This window comes from Phaseolus vulgaris, chromosome 9, assembly GCF_051622355.1.
Source record: "Phaseolus vulgaris cultivar YP4 chromosome 9, ASM5162235v1, whole genome shotgun sequence".
Taxonomy (NCBI): domain Eukaryota; kingdom Viridiplantae; phylum Streptophyta; class Magnoliopsida; order Fabales; family Fabaceae; genus Phaseolus; species Phaseolus vulgaris.
In genome coordinates, this window is record NC_143506.1 from 37,902,281 (window position 1) to 37,925,279 (window position 22,999).

The window sequence follows — 22,999 nt, forward strand, 5'->3', positions numbered from 1 at the left end:
TCATCTTCCATTTCAGATTTTTGAATCTTGAGAAGCCCTTGACTAGTCAGCTCCTCCTGAAATAGATCTAATGAGAAACTTTTGCCTCTCATTTGTACCTTGAACAAATCTTGTCATGTAGTATCCTTGATCAAACAATGGTTATCTTCAAAAAAACACCTTGAAGCCTTTTTGCAGCAACTGACCAACACTCAATAAATTTTTGGTCTATATAACACATCAGTAATAGTTTTAGTACCTGAATGTGTTGCTACAACAATGGTTCCTATTCCTTTTACTGAAATGTGACCCCCATGGCCTATCTTGACCTTTGAAAATTTTGAAGGCTTCAACTCCTTGAAAAGGTTTTTGTCATAAGTCATGTGATTTGTGCATCCACTATCAATTAGCCAAGATGCACTTGAAATATTGCTGGAGAAACCAGTTGCAACGAAAAGTACATCTTCCTCCTCATTTGCAATTGAGCATTTACATCTTGTTGCTCACTTTGGTTTCTACAAATGACTGCTTCATGCCCAAATTGATTGCACTTGGTTCACTTAGCATCAGGTCTTCTCCAGCACTTAAACGGTGGATGACCTAACTTGTTGCAATGCTTACAAGGAGGGTAATTTCTCCTTTTGTCGTTATTGTGTGCAGCAACTTCTCCATTTTCTTGCTGGTTCTGCTTGATCTTGCTACCTTTGTTTCTCCAGCCACCTTCATGTTTGGCTGTTAAGGCTCCTTCTATTGCTCCATCTTGTCTCATGGCTCTTCTTTGTTCTTATGCTTGTAAAGCATTTAAGAGCTCTGCAAGAGAAATTTTTTATAGGTTCTTTGTGTTCTCTAGGGTTGTTAAGGTGGCTTCAAACCTCTCTGGAACTGTTACAAGCAATTCTTCCACAATTCTTGAATCTTTTAACACAAATCCAAGCAACCTCACTTTGTTGGCAATGCTTAGAAGTTTGTAAGAGTACTCTTTTACGGATCCTGACTGCTGTTGAATCAAGTGTGTTCAAGCTTTGAAGAATCCAAATCCTTTGAAGGTTGATGGAAGGATGAATGTGCTTGATGTTGCTGAGTTGTCTTTAGATAGGATCTGGGGTATATTTTATGTGTTAAATCCACTCTTGATTGAATCCAAAGCTAAAGCATTCTTAAATCTTTTAAAAGAAAAGTGTTTTTCAAACTAAGTGAAAAACAACCTGTTGTTTTGTCGAAACAACTGATTGTTTTATACTTAGGTGTTTTTAGAAAGGTTGAAAACTGTTTTTGATGGTTGACTTGCTGTCAAACCAAAATAACCAATTGATTTGAGCATTCAACCGATTGTTTGTTTTGGGACCATAACAGAAAACTGTTTTGTGCTTTGACTGAGCATTAAATGATTTTATAACTGAATACACTCCAATTTTAAATGCTTTGACCAGTCTTTGAATGCAATAAATAGTTTGTTCAGATTATGCAACAAACAACAACTTAGATTTAATCAAAGAAAAACATATTTGAGTTTTTCACTGATTTTGCTTTTGAAGAGTTGAAGATTGCTTTTGAGATTGCTTGGATCAAAGAGAGTGTGATATAGGATTTTCATCTTGTATTTCTGTAACAAGTGTAATCCTTTGTACCTTTGAAGAAACTCTGTGTGTGAAGCTAAGAAGTGTTGTGTGTTCTTGAGGTTGTCAAGATCAGCATTCTTAGTGGTGTTGTGCTGAGCCAAAGGAATTGTGTGTCTTGGGGGGATCAAGGTCACTTCTTTGGTGGTGTTGTAAGTAATCTAGGGTTGATTGCTTAGTGGATTCCCCAGTGGTTTCTGGGAAGACTAGATGTAGCTCTTGGTTAAGAGTGAACCAGTATAAACCTATGTGTTCAATCTCTCTATCCCTTGAACTCTTTAAATTCAGTTTTATCTTTGTGAACTGCTATAAACAACCGATTGTTTATGTGAAACAACCGATTGTTTTTGTTTTTCTGATGTTGTGCTTATTTGCTTTGTGTTTTTGGCAAACTGAATTCTGATTCAAGTTTTCTTGAAATAATTTCATTCTAGACTTAAAAGTTTGTGAAAACCCTCTTTAAACCATTCACCCCCCTCTAGTTTAAAGGCACTCATTCTAACACTGACTCCTTCATTCTCTGCAGTTCAAACTCCCTGATTAGATTCAACACTTGCATTCCACGAATCCTCTCATCACCTTCATATTCTGCCTTGAGGTAATCCCAGATTGCTTTTGCTAACTTCAAGGACATTATCCTTGTGAATACCATAGGAAATACAACTGCAAATAGACATGCTTTTGCCTTTGATCTTTTCATCTTCTTTTCCTTCCGTGATTTTATTTGTGCCATAGTAGGGTTTTTTGGAAGGGACTGAATTTCATAGTCTACAGCTTCCCATAAATCTAATGCTTCTAGGTAGGTCTCCATACGAACAACCCACATTTGATAATTGTCTCCATCAAAGACAGGTGGTGCCATTGCTGAAAAATTGGAACCTCCTTCCATTGATGCACTTTACTAACCTCACAGATCCCTCAAGAAGATAGCTCTGATACCAATTGTTGGTTTTTCTAGAATAAATCAAATGAAGCTATTTTATTTTCTTTACTAACAATAATTACATTTATAGTACTTGCAGTAATTGACTCTTAAATGATTTTATGAGCAGTTACCTGTAAATATTAAATGAGCAATTAAAACAGAAGAATAAAATATCACGTGCACTTATGTGCATTTATATGCAGTTAAAAAATACAATATACATCCAACAAGACTCTAAAACATCTTCCCACAAATCATTAACACTTAGAAAGTTGGATGAACACAGAATATATTGTTATTATTTTGTGTCAATTAAATACGTTTTTCCTTTGAAATTAGATGGTATGGATTAATTTATCAAAGATAAGTGTATCTAATTGAGCATTATACGAATATTTTGAAAGTATATGTGAATAATTAGTATCACTTCTTATTGTTCAAAGATACATATAAGATACTATGTAAGTTTTGCTTGAAGCACATGAGGAAAGCAAATCCTATAAAACTTCCTACCAAATCTGGGCACACTCGAAAATCCACTAGAAAGTGCTCAAGATGTGAATGGTACAAACACTAGTATTGTGAATATTATTAAGTTTTATTTTGCAGTTAGTTATTTATAATTATATGTTTGTTGTGTTAATTCTTGTTTGAGTTGTCTATGATATATGTTACTAAGAGAACAAATATTTAGAGATGAATTGTAGTTCGAATTTAAAAATAATACTCTTACAAGTTCGTGTTCCATTACTAAAACTTCCTTTGTAAATAGACCCAAAACCTCCTGACCCGAAGTGATAACAGTAATTATCAGTTGCAATCCTTAGTTGTTAATCAGTGAACCTTATTACACTACAAGAAAATTATAAAATGGAAATTAATTTTAGAACAAAAAAAATAATTAGTTACTATGTGACTAAATTGGAAATTATTTTAGAGACTTTTTTTTATTTCTAAATTAGTTTCTATTATTGTTAGATGATTTCTAAATTGGTATCTAATTAGCAACCAAGGCTTTTGCTACCAAATTTAGAATATTTGATGATTTTGTTGTAGTGTTGGCTTCTCCCTTCCCATATCATTAGGAAATTTATCCATAGTGAGTGTCTTATAAGTGTCAAATTTAAATAATATTTCATATTGAAATATAGACATTTATGAGTATTAATTGTTAAAATAAGTATAAAATAACCTCTAATTTATGAATTTACACTTTTTTAGATATTTTATGATTTTAATTTAAATAAAAATGATTTATTCCCAAATTTGTGTAAATTTCAAGTTTATAGGAAAAAATGGAGATAATTGGGCAAAAGGAAAATATACAAAACTAAAAAGAGAAAGTTATAATGCATCAACACTCACCAAATTTGCCCAAAACGTGCAAAAGAACCATGTCACCACTAGGGGAGCTCGCTCAAGCGAGATAGCACCAGTGAAGTTGGGTTGGATGACGTTTTGTTCACTCAAGTCACTTAAGCCCAAAAAAATTAGGTTAAATAGGGGGCTTGAGGCACAACCCTAGTGTGCAAGATCAAGAGAAAACACCATTAAGTGACTTGTAACCCAATTGGGAGAATAGGAAGTGTGAGAAACATTAGAGAAGGCAGTCGTCAAGGAGAAATATCATGGATCTTCTTTTCATGCTCTCCTTGCGTGTAACAATCATTATGTATGATTAATTCTATCCTTTGAAATTGGGAGTAATTTGTTCAAACTCTTATGTATAAAGGTGATATATAAACATAATATTTTATTCTTGATTGATGATTGGTATTATCATTTTGTTAATAATGTTTATCTCAAAATTTAGATTTGACTGGAAAGTACTTTTAAGTTTCTAACCCAAATGATAATGCTTAACATATTTGAAGTGTTAATTGCTATCAACATATAGTCTTAATGATAAGTTGTTTTTATAAATATGCGTAAATCAATATTTAGGAAACATCTTAATAATTTTATATGCGAGAAATCGTTATAAATATTTTTTATACAAGCATCAATATCAATCAAATGACACAATATTATCATGTTTATCAAAATACAAGAGAGTGGGAGAGATGAAACTCAATCCCTATTTTTCCAACTAAAGCAACAAATTATTTGACTTGTTTTCTTATTAATCATTGTTATCTCAACAACTTTCAATACAGTTTTATTATTCTATTTTATATTTAGTGAATATTTTACTTGATTATACAACTGTTTCTTGTGGGTTTGATATCTGTTCTTAGACACACATTATTACTTCTGACTACGCGGTGCACTTTCCGTAAAAGTCATCATGATTGCATGGGGTTCTTCTTCCTCTGTGTTTGAAGTATCCAATACCGCAATACCACCATTAACACCATCACCCTTAACCTTATTTCTTCTTTGGCATCTACGCCATATGAAACAGATTATAGCAACCTTCACAATAACGGCACCTGCATTAAGATCATTAGAGCATTATTCAGTCATAGCAAAAAGGTCTTGCAAATAAATCAATAGAAAACAGAAAATGAAAACAACAAATATGACAGTTTAAATCCTACCTATGACAATGGGAGGAATTACAGTTCCCGAATTGTTGCTGTTAGAGCTGGTGTAGGACATTGGAAAAAATATAATAATAATTCAAGTCACTGCAGTTGATTGTAAAGAACACTGTGCAAGGTTGCAGTTTACTTGTTATGCTACTCACTTATAAAGTGCCTCAAAACGCGTTTTTTTTATTTAATTTCTGAATTATTTCACAGGAAATTTCCCGTTCAAAAGGTTAGAAAATTATGGAGTCGTGTGGGGCAGTGAAGTTTGGAACTATATATTAAACTCATTTTCCTAAGTCTTCTCTTTCGTCGTTTTATATCTAGAAATTAATTTTGGAGTTCATTAAATGATAATGTGACTGAAGAAGTTGTGGCTGTAGTGAAGTCTTCCTTCTATGTCATTTTTATCTGTTTTTCAGAATCAAATATAATTTATAATTTTGAGACACCAACTTTTACTTGTTATTCGTAAGAGAGATTTTTTAATACATAAGAATAATTGTTTATTCAACGGAGGAGTGGTAGACTATTCTGAAGTCTTCTCTTTACCACAAATTAAGGTTTGGTCTTAGATTTCGTCAAATGTATCTTCAACGAGTTTCTTATTCTCTAATTGGTGTCTAAAACTCCTGATATGTATGTATTAAATTAATAGTTGCTGATAAGACGTGATTAGTATTTGAATTTTAAGTCGTTTTTTAGTTAGAGTGGTAACAGAATAGGCAATCAGAATTGTCTTGAAGTGTACTGTCTCTTTTGTTTTGTAAGAGAGTTGAACCACCCTAAAATAAATCACATTTATTATATCTTTTATTTATGATAAAAAAACTTTACTTGTCATTAAGCAACAATATTTCATCATTCTACTAACTTAAGAGTGTTTTATACACTTTTTTTTTCTTTAACCTTCGTATTAACTTTAATTATCATTAATCTTAACAACACTATCAAATATAATGCTCGCATTTCTCCCAAAAAGTTATTCATTAAAAGAATATCAGTAGATCATAAATGTTGTACCATTCTTCACTGCTGTACCATTCTTTACAAGTCCAAATATTACACAATTGAATGATAAAAAAAAAATATTGTCATAAAAAGGAATGGTTAAAGGTTAAATTCTTAAGAGAAAGAAATTTATTTATTTACAACTTCAAGATATACCATGCAGTGAAGCATATAAATGATTATTTACTAAGTTTTTATACTCATTTTATTTAATTATTTAATTTTGAACAATTTAACCTTTAAAAAGTTTTAATCTTCCAATAAATTTCAGTTTATACTTTTATATTAGCCAGTGATATAAATCAGGAAAAATTGAATATTTTCATAAAACTTTAAGGGAAATGAAACCGAAATCATTTATTATTATTATCACTATACTGGTACAATACTAGTTCAAGTTAATTCTTTATCTTGGCTTGTTGCTATAAAAATATCTTTATAAGACTTAGTTAAGTTTCTATTTTCTTATAAATTTAACTATTTTTAATTAAATATTATTAACACGTTTATTAACAGCAGATAGGACAACATGTGTTTTTCTTTTTGATTTACACATGTTGTGACGTGCTATCCTTGTTCCTTCTTTCTACGTAGACTGGTTCTACATTTGCAATCGTTTGTTTCTTCCTTCAATCCTTTTCGTTTAAATGTTTTTCTAATGTGGTTTGGACAAGTAGGACAAAAATAGCATCATGAAATGCCAGATCTACCCTTGTACTTACTACAGCAATGAGTAGTTTGAATCTATATTTTATTGAAATGGTATTATTGAAACACACTCAGTGTCATTCTTTCATCCACTTTTATTTAATATATATATGTAGGTTTTTTTTTATCATGATGGAGTTATTTTTTTGGTTTTTACCAAAATGGAGTCCGTTTAAAAAAATTTACAAATTTAGGTAAGTCGTGCCAATTCGGCACGACTTCATATGCAGAAATCGTTCCAATTAGGCACGATTTTTGTCATGTCATATTGAAGTCGTGCCAACTTGGCACGACTTCTGCCCTGTCATACAGAAGTTGTGCCAACTTGGTATGACTTCTGCCACATCATATTTTTATTTTTTTTAATTTATTGTTTATATATTGGGTAGTAAGTTATGTAATTTTAAAAATTAATTTGATACATAATTTTCTAAGAGTGTTAGTTTTAAGGAACAAAAAATTGGATAATCGTGTATGGATCATGTTTGACGGTAATGTAATACAATAACTTGATTATTTGATTAATTAAAAAATGAAAAAAATTGTTATTGAATTTGGAAATAAATAGATAAATGAAAAATTATTGTATTTGAAAAATAAATAGAAAATTATTGTTGTAAATTTGCAAAATAAATAGCTTGAGAAGTAATGATTTTACAGAACACGTAATAATGAGAAGAAATTAATTTTAAACATTACATAACTTAATACCCAATATATAAACAATAAAATTAAAAATAAAATAAAAAATTATGACGTGGCAGAAGTCGTGCCAGCCAAGTTGGCACGACTTCAGTATGACAGAACAAAAGTCGTGTCAAGTTGGCACGACTTCAATATGACAGAGTAGAAGTCATGCCAAGTTGGCACGACTTCAGTATGACAGGACAGAAGTCGTACCAAGTTGGCACGACTTTAGTATGACATAGCAGAAGTCGTGCCTAATTAGGACGACTTCTGCATATGAAGTCGTCCCAATTAAGCACGACTTGCCTAAATTTATAATTTTTTTTAAACGGACTCCATTTTAGTAAAATTTAAAAAAAAAATAACCCCATGGTCAAAAAACCTATATATGTATTGTAACACAAAAGTCAAAATCATAAAATAGGAAACCTATTATTTTATTAAGATTAAGGTAATTTATCGTACTTTTTTTTTATTTCTACATGCTTAAAGACTTAAAAAGAATCTCGAGTTGTAGTTGATGACAGTACTACTATGACAGCATCAGTTACAGCACTTGGGAACGCCAATTGTCTCAAAAAACTCTGAAATATCAATAGACTCATCTTCTGCCATAAATTCAGTGGCATCTTGTGTCACACAATAGAACCACTGCCACATTTTTCAACCTGAAATTGAACTTGGCAAGAATTTGCTCTGCTTGAGGAGTCTTAGCATATTTTTTGGAGTATTTAAGAATGTTCCAATCATATACACACAATATACGATGAAAGAGAGCATAATCATCTCTAATCAAATATCATGCATCTGCCTTCTAAAAGGATAAAGTGACTATTAAAAGTAATGTCATACCTAAAATAACAACATAAAACATAAAAAATCTTCCAAATTAATAAACTATCTTCCGTTTATCAGAACCAAATGTATTTAATTCTACAAACTAGTAAATTCAGATTCGTGGAACAGCTGCAGCAACAGTATTACAACAGTTATAGATCTACAGTTTTAGAGTAGATCCATAGGAGTCTTAACACTTATTCATTTTACAGTCAGGGTTATACGAGTATTGTCCCTGTTGCAAAGCTTGGCCAAACCAAAATCAGCAACTTTATGGCAGAAGTTCCTGTTAAAGAGAATATTTCCTCGTTTGATGTCATAGTGGATTATGATACTCTTCATGCGGATAAGATATGGCGATAAGATATGCTAGAAATCAATTTTTAGAGACCAAGATAATTAGTTGCAATAGTAACTAAATTAGAGACCATTTTAGAAACTAAAAAAATTTGGTTTCTAAATTTTTATTTTTATTTTTTTAGCAATGACATGAATATATAAATATGAATCACTTCGGGGGTAGATCAACCCTTATACATACAAAGTCCAACATCTACCAGTAACCACCATACCAACGAACAAATACACTGCACATACTAACAACTCAAAAAACATCAAACAATCATACGCATACATTTCATAGGTTCCAAACACCAGCTGGAAATGGGGACCGGAATAGATTGGGATTTTGCAGAAATCCAAGATCAAACCTTTGCTTGCATCAGGGTACACACTTCAGACGCGTCGACCACATTCCTATTGAAAATAATAGAGTTTCTGTGAAGTCATATTTGGTTTCTAAATTAGTTTCTATTATTGTTAAATAGTTTCTAAATTGGTATCTAATTAGCAACCAAGGTTTTAACTACCAATTATTTAGTTTCTAAATTTGGTAGCATAAACTTTAGTTGCAAATTAGATATCAATTTATAAATTATTTAACAATAATAAAAATTAGTTTAGAAACCAATTTTTTCTTTTAGTTTATAAGATGATCTCTAATTTAATTACTATTGTAACTAATTATTTTAGTTTTTAAAAATTATTTTATATTTCATGATTTTCTTGCATTGAGTTGTGCCAACTTCAATCTACTCTCGCATCCACTTCTATGTTGAGAACAAATATTAATTATTTTTTTAGTTTGAATTTATTATTTTACTCCATTCTTAAAACGTATTCAACTTTTTTAAATTAGATCAGTCAAAATCTTGGCTCCGCTTATGCATTCTTAGGATTTTGTTGATAACGTTCTAAATGTGATATACATAAAGAGTCTCTTGAATACTACTAATTACTCTTAAAAGACATTCAGTAAGTATTCAATCTCCACTAAGCACTTATACAACACATTATTCAACAGTTTTAAGTCTAATGTCTTCCTAGTTTAAATAAATCAAATAGAGAAAACGTTTTTCTATCACTACCATTTACATCACTCTATAATAATTTCTGGATGGCTAAGGCTAGTCATATTGTTAAAACTATCATTACAGCATGTCTTTTTGCAGCACTTCGGAATACCTTCTGTCCCAGAAACCTCTGGAATATCCACAGACTTGTCCTTAAGGCAATCAGACTCCAAGGAAACAATGCTGGCAGCTTCTCTAGCAACAGAACCAATGACACATTTTTCAGTCTTAGATTGTTCTTGGCAACAACCAGAATCAATGGCACATTTTTCAGTCTTAGATTGTTCTTGGCAACAACCAGAACCATTCTTTGTTCTGCATGCAGAGTCCTCATACATTTTTACTTTGCTTAGACACCAACCATTGCATGGTTTCACTATATGCACTTCAATAGCGACTGAGTTTCCACTGTGGTTTCCCTTGAGTGAGCTCAACTTCAAAAGTCCAGAAGATTCATTCCTTCTTGTAGTTTCTATGTGGCCGTCTTTACAACAATCTTTACCACATTTTTCAGACCCTTGGTTCTTAATGTTGTTACTTTCATTGTCAAGTAGATTCGTGGTCAAATCTTCCAAGAAGGTGCCATATTTAGAACTTGCAGATTTTCTTGCAGATTTTGGTGTCTCTTGTAAAATTAACATGCTATTGAAAATCACAAGTAAACAGGTCCCAACATCAGTCAACACAGCAAGCCAAACAATAGGGTATCCAGCAATTGCCAATGCAAGTATAGCACTCTTGAAGCCAACTGAAATAATGACATTCTCAATGAGCTTTCTAGTAGTTTTCCTTGCAAGCCGAATGGCTTCAGGTATCTTTTGGATGTCATTCGACATAAGAATTGCATTGCCTGTCTCATTTGCAAGAGCTGAACCAGATATTCCCATTGAGATACCAATGTCAGCTGTGGCTAATGCAGGAGCATCATTTATGCCATCTCCAATCATGGCTATTAGCCCATCTTTCTTCAAATTCTCAATGATCACTGCCTTTTCCGCAGGTAGAAGCTCTGCGTGTACAAGGTCTAGACCATGGTTCAACTGCAGAGAATAAGCTAATTTTTGTAAATTTTAATATGGATCATAAGAAGCAGCATTAATGGCCAAAACTGAAGCCCCTTTTTCGTTTTTTCATAACATTGTTGGTTAAATAGAGTGCATATTATTATATTGCTATGAGCATACCTGACTTTGAACATACATAGCAGCTTGACTGCTATCTCCTGTTAGCATGACAGATCTCACGCCTAACAACTTTAGCTCTTCTATTGCCTCCAAAGCACCTGATCTGCAAGTATCAACTAAGCTGAAGACTCCAACCAGAGTCGGTCCACAGTGTTCTTTCGGGGTAGAAATTTCATGGCTTTGCAATTGCAAGTGGCAATCAACTAAAAAGACGATACAATACTTCAGTGCATAAAACTATCACAAGAGATAAATATGAATAATGAAGCACAAATAGAATTGAAATAATCCTAAATTGTTACCCAAAGAGTACTTCAAGTTACAGTGTGCTTTTGAGTTTTTGAGTCTCTATTGAAGTGATAAACCAATGAATAAAGGATGCGAACTAAAGGCTAATGGCTACTGTTTAAGTGCCAGATTTTGAAGAACTGTAAGAAAATGTTGGAAATATTTGGAAAATTATTGGAGTGGTTGTGTTGTATCTAGTAAGAGGTGGCAAAATAGCAAAGAAACAACATTAGTAAAATAGGCTTTCATCTAGTATGTTCTTAGAATTATTTATAAATATGTATAGTCTATCTATGTATATAGGTTTTGATCTAGTCTCTCATATTTTTTTGTATTTTTTTCTTAATAATAATTTTTCATGTGATAGCAGATGATTGTTGTCACTTGAAGTGTTAACCTAATTAAAATATCAAGTTGCATGCATAACATGAAAATTAATAAAAAGTCACACAACCACATTCAGATATTCAAGATTAGAAAGACTACAAGAACTACTTCTGAAACCAAACACATGGTTTTATAATCACCTCTTGCGGAGTCAGCTCTAGCACCAATTCTTCTATTGCCAATATAGATATCCTTCCCATCTATAGTACCGAAAACTCCTTCCCCAGCAAAGTTTTCAAAATTCTCCACATTTTCAGGGATTGGCCTGACAGAATGAGACATTCCGTATTCCACTAGTGAAGCTGCCATAGGATGACTTGATTTACTCTCAATACTTGAAACCCTGAAAAGTTTTCATTAAACAAATCAATTTATTCATAAAACAATTATGAACCCTCCAAACAGAGTGTATTGACATTCTTTTGTTTAATTAATAAAAGTTACCAATAGAGTAAAGTTTCAATGCTAATGTCATCAACAAATGAAAAATCTGTCACTGTGAACTCTCCTCTTGTTATTGTGCCAGTTTTATCAAAAGCCACTGTCTTAATTCCAGAAAGTGTTTCAACATAATCTCCACCTTTCAGTAGTAACCCACTTGTTGCAGCTTTTGTGAGAGCACAAAAGATTGCAACGGGAGTGGAGAGGATGAGAGCACAGGGGCATGCACTTAACAAAACCACAATTGCAAGATGGAGCCAAGGTTTTATATCAGGAACTTCTATTGCAGCTGGAACCACAGCAATGCTAGCTGAAATCAAAACAACAGCTGCAAGATAATAAAAATATCAGTATTTGCTTTCAGAATGTCGGTCTAAAGCATATTCATCCATCAAAATCTTCAAACAAAGGAAAAAGGTTTCTGAAGTATGTACTTAATACTTACCAGGAATATAGTACTTAGCAAAATTATCTATGAATCTTTGTGTTCGAGATTTTCTGCTAGAGGCCTCTTCAACAAGTTTTGACATTCTAGCCACCACTGTGTCTTTTGCCAGCACAGTAGTTTTTACACTTATATATCCTGGAATGATATACAACCGGAATTATTGAAAAAGCATTGTTTTGGTAAAAAAAAGTTGAGAGACAAAGAATAGCAAGATACTTAACCATTCACATTAATAGTTCCAGCCCATACTACTGAATCAAACTCTTTGATAACAGGTAATGATTCTCCTGTTAACATCTTTTCATCAACTTCACACTTTCCTTCCACCACGATTCCATCAAGAGGAATAGCGTCACCCGGCCTCACTGCAAGTATGGTGTCTATCTTAACATCATTGACGTCAACACGTTCCCCAGTTTCAGCAATAACAGCCTTTTGAGGAGCCATGCTAGTCAAAGAGGACATTGCAACCTTTGCCTAAAGTACAGGTTTAAAATGTCACACGTTAATATAAAATAGGTCTTATAGTGTCTGTTCAATACTTGCATAGTTATAGCACTAAGCAATAATCAGTTTTTATGAGTGTGAAGAAATAATAATTAGTTTTAAATATAATAAGATAATATACAAATAGAATAAGCTTTGAGTTAACTATCATTTTTTTTATCAGCAAGAAAAAATAAATAAATATGAACCACTTCAGGAGTGATCCAACTCTTATACACCTTGACAATTAGTTCGCAATATTCCAAGCAAAAACAATAGTCCTTTCCAAACAGCAGAAAAAATCACCTACCCAATTTAAGATAAATCACTTGTTTTTAATTGAAAACATACCAATCAAAGGATGAAGAAGACATCAATATGAAAAGGATAATTATAATCATGTACCTTATTTCTCTATCACTTTGTAGATATAAGCTTAAACTTATAAAGCACATCATAACATATTGAATAGCAATTTTTCTTGAAGTACTAGGTGTGTGTTATACAACTTAACAGTGATTAATGCGTTTGAGAGAGAAGAAAACAGAAATTTGTCACTATCTCATAATAAGAGTATAGACAGACAAGAATCCAGATGTAGTCACCTTCGATTAAGAGCAAAGCAAGATGATAAACTTGGAATTTGGTTATGCCTCTAACAAATCCGTACAATGTTTTAAGAAATTACTCCTACTTTGCATGTAACCTGGTACTGCACGTTTGTTGGGGGAATACTCAACCATGATTAGTCATTGCCAAAGTTGTAAGAACATTAAAAAATCAAATCTACATTTAAGCCTCATAGAAGGAAGCTAGAAAGTATACAGATAAGCACATTAAAGGCACACAATTTGGCATTAATCAAGTAGGAAGAGTTACTTAATGATGTCCCAAACCTTGTGAGTTGCTCTTGTCTCAAGCCATTGAGCAATGGAGAATAAGAAGATGATGACACCAGCCTCCCAAAAATCTCTTAAAGCAGCAGTACCACACACTGCAAGGTATAAAAAGGAAACAAACATAACAAACAGGACATTCTGTCTTATGTCACACGTGTACATTTTTTCCATATAAACTATCAAGTGTTGTTATTTTCTTTGGAAAGTAAACTACAGTAGTAAAGCCTACCATTTTTGAGTGAGGAATCAGAAAAATTACAATTCAAACCAAAGTACCTGCCAATAGGACCAGAATGTTGATATTAAGAGTCAGAGCCTTAATGGATGCAATGGCCCTGAGTAGAACCTTAGGGAAGCCAATGACAACAGAACCAAGTGCCAACCATTCCAAAGGTTGATATACATATTTCAAGAAAGAAAGTGCCAGAAGCAAGCCACACACCATTGTAGTTAAATCTGGCCATTTCTTTTCATTATCAGTCTCTCCCTGTAGTCTCAAACTAGCTTCAAGCCTTGCAGCATTTAGTGCATCAGCTGACACAATCAAACAACAAAGATAGGTAAATTCTTGTGTCTATTTGAGGAAAATAAAGTAATGACTTTCTGTTCTATAAGATTTTTCCCTCATTTCGGATATTTAGGAACAGAAAATAGACTGAAGCAAAAACGTATTTTAGTGAATGCCAATGCCAATCATACATAACCTCAGCTAAAAAGTAGTTGAAGTTACAAGTAAAACGCCATGCATTTGAATAATAACCAATGAAAGTTTTATTTGATAAGTTGTAATACAAGTATTTACAATCATTATAAATACTAGGAAGATAGAAAGCTTCTCCAATTAAAATGGTTCAGTTCATGTTCATATGGTTCCCACCAATACAGGTTCTGAGAATCCTGGGAGGTTCTGACCATATCTACCAGGACTCGTTCAACTTTAAACTTCAAACCCAATTCACCATAACAAAAGATTTGTCATATAATTGCAAACAATAACTGATTGAAACCCCCCCAAATCACGTGTTCCTATGAACTGAATTTCTGGTAACTGCGATCAAGTTTGAACAAAGCAATAAAGCGTTGTCCATATATGATACATCAACAGTAGTAATTCCCTTTGATCAGATTATGGCAGCATTAGCATATAGTAACACACCCCATGAATCCAAGCAATAAAGGAAGCTATGAACTATATCACATAAAGATTAAAGAAGCAGTCAACTTCACTCACGATCATCATAAATATCTAAATCGGTGATCCACCTCTGATACACCAATTTTTGTTAGAACCAAAGAAAAGTGAAGAGAAAAGGGTACAAAAATCACCTATTTGTGACTCAGAAATGAAGAGAACATCATGGACCACAGTGACTGTTCGTGTAGGGACTATCACTGAAACATGTTTGACTCCATGAAGAGGCTTCAGAATTCTTTCAACCAGTGTTGCTTCTGTAGCACAGCACAATCCCAACACTTCGAAGCTGCTTCTCTTCATATTTTCTGCCATCTTCTTCTTCACTAAGCGTTTCAAAATGAAGAACAAAAAGAGTAAAACACAAAAGTAGTTCGTGCCTTCCCAAGTAGTTGAGTCTCTCTAGTTTATTTCACAGAACGAGTAAACTCTTACTTCTAAAATATATAAGTACGTAACTTCTTGACCAAGTACATGGATATTGATATTATAACACCTTTAAAAGTTTAATCTGAATTTAAAATTTATTTAACAACATGCTTTCTGATCAAATTGTTTAATAGGATAATATATAGGTCTATTTAAAGTTTTGAATAAATTAAGTAGCGTATGAATTTAAGACATGTGAATAAAAAATTTGATTATACCCTATACTTTGTTTTAGATGGAGATGCAACCTTCAACTTTCTTGTGTGTTTAAATTTCTAGTTATTACACTAATAGAAAATAATAAAATAGAAATTAATTTAAAGAAAAAAATTATTAATTTTTATAATGACCAAATTAGATATTATTTTAATTTTAAAGACTAAAAAATAAATTATTAATATCTAAATTGTTTACTAAATTGTTATTTAATTAGTTACCTAAGTTTTAGCTACCAATTATTTAAATTCTAAAGTTAGTATCTAAAAACTTTGGTATCTAATTAGATATCAATTTAAAAATTATTTATTAATAATAAAAACTAATTTAAATACTAATAATATTTTAATCTATAAAATAATATCTAATTTTATCAATATAGTAATTAATTATTTTTAGTTTATAAAAAATTTATATATAATAATTTTCTTGTTATTTAACTAGACTTTCACATAATTACCCAACTCAATATCCAACTTATGTGCATGTTAATGGCCTAACAGTTACTAAACATACATTTAGGTCTATTTATGGTTGTGCATTAGAACTTAAGAAAATAAGGGTTGACTTTGCGGGTTACAAAAATATTGGATGACCTTTTGTAACTAATAAATTATTATAAGTCTTTTATGGACCAATAAAAAAGTTGTACTTATCATCATTCTTATACAGTATGAAGATACCAATATCTTCATAAATAATGTTCAACTTTTTAAATCAGGTGCTGCAGGGATGGATATTGTCTCTATCTCCTATTCAACTTTGTTTTGAATTATTAAGATACATTCAGTTTATTTGATTCAATATTCTAAATTTATATAATTATAATTTATTCATTATTGCAGTTTTCTTAGTGGAAGAATTCAATTTTATTCAAAAACCTCAAAGTTATTACACTAAAAGAAAATCCTAAATAGTAATCAAATTTAGAACAAAAAATAATATCATTATATTAACTAAATTAGATATTAATTTAAATATTATAAAATTATTTATATCTAAAGTGGTTTGTATTATTAATAAAAAATATAAAATAGTTTATAAATTTGTATCTAAATTAACTACTTAATTTTTAGCGACTAATATTCTATATTCTAAATTAATCTCTAAAAGACAGATTTAGAATATATATAGTAGTAAGTAGCTAAAACTGTTGGAGATCTCACATCAACTAGAGATGAGAATATTTCATTGTATATAAGTGGTGCAAACCTCACCTCATAAGCTGATTTTATGAGGTTGAGTTAGGCTTATAGTTCATTTTTTTAATATGGTATCAGAGTCATTTAAAATCTATCCTAACGAATGTTTGTTGGACTTATCGTGTCACCCAAAACATTGGTAGCTAATATTTTAAAATTATTTTATAAATTTTTATTAATAATAAAAACTACTTTAAATATCAATTTAGTGTTTATAAAATAATCTATAATTTAATCAAATAATAATTAATTATTTTAGTATCTAAAATTAATTTTTATTTAATAATTTTTTTAATTATACTGTTAATTAGTACACCATATTCCAAATCACATAGAAACATCAGTGAAAGAGGCTTTGAAATTTGAGCCAAGCAGAAGGTTTCCTTCTCTTACTAGTTGGAGGTTCCATTGAATAGAATCACTGACTAACTTAGGAGTAGACACTACAAGAAAATGATCAAATAGAAACAATTTTTAGAAACCAAAATAATTAGTTGCAATAGTAACTAAATTAGAAACCATTTTAGAAACTAAAACAAAAATTGATTTCTAAATTAGTTTCTATTATTTTCTATTATTGTTAAATAGTTTCTAAATTGGTATCTAATTAGCAACCAAGGTTTTATCTATCAATTATTTAGTTTATAAATTTAGTCTCTAAAACCTTGGTTGCTAATTAGAGACCAATTTAGAAACTATTTAACAATAATAGAAACTAATTTAGAAACCAATTTTTGTTTTAGTTTCCAAAATGGTCTCTAATTTAGTTACTATTGCAACTAATTATTTTGGTATCTAAAAATTGGTTTCTATTTCATGATTTTCTTGTAGTGAGATGTAGTGTGTTTTATAACTATAGAGAGTGAAAACTGAAAATATATTCAAAACAATGTAAACACTGCACCTCCCATTAGAGCATGGATCTAATCCTTCAACTGAAGAATGACCATATTCTTCAAAGTTTTGTTGTTGTTTTGATTCTAGATGAGTATCCAAAACAATCAATTAAATTATATCCCATCCCCAAAACGAAAATGCCTATTTCTGAAAGAGTGAATTCAAGATCAGTTAGTGACGTGGATGCCTCCATTTTGTGGTAGAGCATTTAATACATATACTTGGACATTCTCTGTCTTCGAGGTTTATTACAAGATAATAGATGTGGTCCTAGTTCTGTTTTATTGTAAATAAATAAACTATAGTACACAGTAACTGCGACTAAGGGTGGAAAAAAATTTAAATTATATAATTTAATACATAATTATCTAAATTCATATTAATTTTGACCCATTTAAATGGATTTATTTCAAATTTAAATTCATATTTTTGAATTTTAAATTCAATCCATTTAATTGGATATGGATTAGATATGAATTGGATACATTTTTGGATTATCCAAATTGTATTTTGGGTTAGATTTTGACTTGGTCCGATCGAGTTTAAGCCAAGACAATTCAGGCGCAGGTTGAGCAAAGTTGACCCAAGTCCACGTCGAGCCGAGCGGGCCCAGGCCGATGTCAAGCCGAGCGGGTCCGGAATGATGTCGAGCCAAGCGGGTCCAAGCCGATGTCGAGCCGAGGGGGCCAGGGCCGATATCTAGTCATTCGAGCTTGGGCCAATGTTGAGTCGTGCGGGCCGGGACCGATGTCGAGTCGTGCGGGCCCGGGTCGATGTCTAGTCGTGCGGGCTCAGGCCGATTTTGAGTCGTTCAAGCCCGGGCCGGTGTCGAGTCGAGCGAATCCAAATCGATGTCGAAACGAGCGGGCTGAGGCCGTTGTCAAGTCGATCAGGCCCGGGCCGGTGTCGAGCAGACTGGGCTCGACCGATGTCGAGCCGTTCGGCCCAGGTTGATGTCTAGTCGTTTGGGCCCAGGCCGATGTTGAGCTGAGCAAACCCAAATCGATGTCGAAGCGAGTGGGCCCGGTCGATGTCGAGACGATCGCCGGACCGATGTCGAGACGATCGCCGGACCGATGTCGAGGCGAGCGGGCCCAGGCCGATGTCAAGGCGAGCGGGGCCCGGACCACTGTCGAGTCGACCGAGCCCGGGTCGATTTTGAGTCGACCGGTCCCGGGCCGATTTTGAGCCGACCGGGCCCAGGCCAATGTCGAGCCGAGCGGGCTCAAGCTGATGTCGAGCCAAACGGGCTTGAGTCGATGTCAACGGGCCCGAGTCGATGTCAACGGGCCCGAGCCGATGTTGAGTCGTTCGGGCCCAAGCCGATGTATAGTCGTTCGGACCCGGGCCGATGTCGGACCTGGGCCGATGTCGAGTCGTCCGGGCCCGGACCGATGTCGAGTCGTCTGGGCCGGGGTCAATGTAGAGTCGAGTTGGTATGCGTCCAGGTTGAGTCGACTTAGGCCCAGTTCGAGCCAAGTTAGTCTCTATCCATATCAAAATAGATTTAATGTAATTGACAAAGTGAATTTAATATAATTAACAAAGTGGATTTAATATGTATTCAATCCACTTTAAATAGATTTTTAAAAAATCCAAATATATTTGATCTAGTTAAAGTGAATATGAATTTTAAATCCAATTCATCAAATCCATGCCCATCCCAGCGACAATGGACAACCAAAGTAAATTGAATTAGCCCAACAACAATGTTTTTTTTTTTTGGCTGTAGTGGATTGGAGATGATGATTGTGATTGCAAGAAAGAAGGAAGAGAGAAGAATGATGGGAATAATAAAGAGTGTGATGTCATATTTAAAGTTGGAGGACACCCTTTTGGATTTGTTCGAGTCTGCACGGTCATGAAAGCTGGTACTTACTGATTTTACTAAATGGGTCTGCATCAGCAAGAAATCCCCCACCAGAGTCATTAGAGTTGTTCTTCTTCACCAATAATTTACATTCTTGGCTTCTTTTTTATGTTTTCATGCATCACTTTAGCAGGTACGAGATAACATTAGTGGTTATTATTACAAAGTAGCTTATTCTTTCATTAAATTCAATTGTTGTTCCAAATTGAAACTCTCACTAAGTTATGATGTGATCATATAAGTCAATAAAAGAAGAAGAAAGTTCTCATAAAATTTCTCAGATATCAGGGAAAAAGAGGGAAATTTATTTTTCTCAAGTTTGGATGCTTCTGTACACGCGAAGATCAATTGGCATCACTGACACCTTACCACCTTTTTTCTATGGCATCAAAACAAGGATTAGTTACTTCAATAATAATTTAACTTATATTTAGGTGAAATAAAACGGAATCCATAGTTGAAATAATTTTAAATTACAGCATCATTAATCTCCCTAATATATATCCTATTCATTATGAATGTTATGATTGTGGAAATTCTATTATGGAATAAGGACATTGTTGCATAAATTTTGTTTTACTAGTGTACTGGTAGGCACCGGACGAACGCGCGTGGCCGACCGGCCTTATACACTAAATGGAAACGAACGCACGTGGCCGACCGGCCGTATACACACTAAATGTAAGGGCATTTATGTGACAAGCTAAGGTGGTTAAGATACACCTCCGAAGAATAAGGAATATGCGTTTAGAGAAGATATGTTCCCCGGGTATTCCGGAGCACGACTGACAAGACATATCCATAACCACCCTGAGCCCAAGGGATAGAAAGCCCATTAGGCAATCCTATAAATACTGTGCTCAAGCCAGAGAAAGGTACGTTTTCATTCACTTACGAAACTGCGCTTAGAATCTCATACTTACTTGAGCGTCGGAGTGCCTTCGCAGGTACCCTCCCCCGCCCGACCGAAGTTGATAGCACGAAGGGACGACCGACCAAAGGAGACGGCAAGAAAGGACAATCGACCAGAGGAGAAGAAGATCAACACGTCAGCAATTACACCACGTCAACCGACCGTGCCTGGGCCCCATCTCTCCACTCAGGTACAATTGGCGCCCACCGTGGGGCCGAGGCAAATCTTCAATTTTTGAAGCTATAATGGTTGCGACGCTATGGCAGAACAGATGACTATGATTCAAATCCTCCAAGCTCAGATGGAGGAACTGCGACAAAAGGGGATGGAAGACCATCGTCAACATGAAGAAGATAGACGCCTCCAAGAAGAAGATAGACGCCGCCAAGAAGAAGAAATCGCCTTATTAAGAGCGCAGAATGCACGACTCCAACAACAGGTCGATAATCCCGAACGAGAAGGCCAATCCCATATGGCCGACCGAACCGCCTCTCGCATACCTACACCTGCCAATACCAATCCTGCTTCCAGAGCTGAAACAGTCGAAAGAAAGTCAAGGAAAAGGGGTCATCCTTTTACAGACGAAATTATCACCACTCCACTTCCTGACAAATGGAGAGGCCTCGTCATTAAACTCTATGACGGCTCGACCGACCCGGACGAACACTTAAATGTCTACAAGACGCAAATGACTTTGTATACCACAGATAACAATGTGTGGTGTAAAGTATTTCCCACGTCGCTCCAGGGAGAACCTCTTACCTGGTTCACAGAGCTGCCTCCAAACTCCATTAACGATTTTGACACCCTAGCCGCAAAATTCTCCACTCAATATGCCACTAGCCGACCGCATCACATGTCCTCCATGTCTCTCCTAGCGGTACAACAAGAAAAAGGTGAATCTCTTAGAACCTTTCTAGATAGGTTCAACAAAGCATGCATGAACATCCGAGGGCTCAAACAAGAGGTTGCATTGCACCATTTGGTCTCGGCCATCCGACCGAGCCGTTTCACTGAAAGTCTCATCAAGAAACCACCTCAAGACATGGAGGACCTTCGAACTCGAGCAACCAAATTCATGCAAATCGAAGAACACATTGATTACCATCAACGGTTCAAAGCTGTCGGATTCGGAGCCCTTAAAGACCAAACCCAAAGTAAAGAAAGAGAAGTCGAAACCGAACGAACCGTCCGAACCACTCTGAGGTCCGACCGGAATAGGGGAGGCCGAATCCCCAGGTTTAACAGTTACACCCCTTTAACTGTGCCGAGGGGACGAGCCCTAGATGAAGCACTACAAACGGACCTAATCCCGACATTGAAGCAGTATCAAACACCACCGAATGCAGATACTGCTAAGCGTTGTCAATACCATCAGAATTTCGGTCACACGACCGAAGGATGTCAAGCTTTGAAGGATAAAATTGAAGAACTCATCCAAGCTGGCCATTTACGGCAGTTCGTCAAGAGGACAAGGAGTTCAAGATCCCCACCACGGAATACTGACCGTCCTTCCCGTGGTGTCGACCGGTCGTACCGTAACGATTACAAACGCCACACTGACCGTAGCCAGACTTCGCGAAAACGCAGCGAAAGCCCCGTTCGGCGTATACGCCCCCGTAGCACAAGTCCCGACCGAAACGCCCGACCTCGCCAACGAGTCCGCGAAGTCATCAACATGATTGCTGGACCCGTTAACTTGGGCGAACCGAACCACGAAACAAATTATATAGCTGGAGGATTTGCCGGTGGCGGGTGCTCAAATTCCGCCCGAAAGAAACATCTTCGTGACATCCAGTCCGCTCATGCTACCACGAGGAGGCGTCCACATATACCTCCGATTACTTTCACTGACGAAGACTTTACAGCCATAGATCCAGCCCAGGACGACCCCATGGTCATCACTGTAGAAATTGACAAGTTCGCAATTGCCAAGACTTTGGTAGATCAGGGTAGCTCGGTCGACATACTGTATTGGGATATTTTCAAGAAAATGCGCATCCCAGAAGCACATATTCAGCCCTATAACGAACAAATTGTAGGGTTCTCAGGTGAACGGGTCGATACTAAGGGGTACATAGACTTGTACACAACCTTTGGTGAGGAAGACGGCCTCCATAAAACAATAAACGTACGATACCTCCTGGTTAACGCACAAACTTCCTACAACATCCTGCTCGGTCGTCCGTCCATTAACAGATTAAAAGCCATTGTGTCCACTCCACACTTAGCCATGAAATTCCCCTCGGCTAACAACGACATTGCAACCATCCATGTCGATCAAAAAACCGCTAGGGAATGCTATGTAGCAAGTTTGAAAAGTGAGCCAACTCGACGACTCTATACAACCAATACGGACGCAAAAACGAGGACGTTCCCCCACACGGCGTTCCGGACGACACATGTCCCGTCGTCAAATGATAGCCCTTGTTGACCTCGAC

The 22,999-nt window shown here is 34.7% G+C and overlaps 1 protein-coding gene and 1 long non-coding RNA gene across 3 annotated transcripts; both read right to left on the minus strand.

Moving 5' to 3' along the window:
• Window positions 1-4,501: 4,501 nt before the first annotated feature.
• On the minus strand, window positions 4,502-5,185 carry LOC137821674 (uncharacterized). Its single transcript, XR_011082860.2, has 2 exons — window positions 5,061-5,185; window positions 4,502-4,952 (listed from the first exon to the last, which is right to left on the minus strand). It is a non-coding gene; the product is annotated as an uncharacterized LOC137821674 (long non-coding RNA).
• A 4,406-nt stretch (window positions 5,186-9,591) lies between these two features.
• On the minus strand, window positions 9,592-15,491 carry LOC137821441 (putative inactive cadmium/zinc-transporting ATPase HMA3). Of its 2 annotated transcripts, XM_090295541.1 has the most exons (10): window positions 15,166-15,452; window positions 14,116-14,373; window positions 13,837-13,934; window positions 13,546-13,652; window positions 12,676-12,931; window positions 12,452-12,589; window positions 12,010-12,334; window positions 11,706-11,908; window positions 10,891-11,093; window positions 9,592-10,746 (listed from the first exon to the last, which is right to left on the minus strand). In XM_090295541.1, the coding sequence occupies exons 5-10, from the start codon at window positions 12,917-12,919 to the stop codon at window positions 9,730-9,732; spliced, it is 2,130 nt and encodes a 709-aa protein (XP_090151667.1). In that variant the 5' UTR covers window positions 12,920-12,931; window positions 13,546-13,652; window positions 13,837-13,934; window positions 14,116-14,373; window positions 15,166-15,452; the 3' UTR covers window positions 9,592-9,729. The 2 variants fall into 2 exon arrangements, with proteins under 2 accessions (XP_090151667.1, XP_068482136.2); XM_068626035.2 differs by lacking the exon at window positions 13,546-13,652 and having other exon boundaries at window positions 15,166-15,491.
• Between the last annotated feature and the right edge of the window lie 7,508 nt (window positions 15,492-22,999).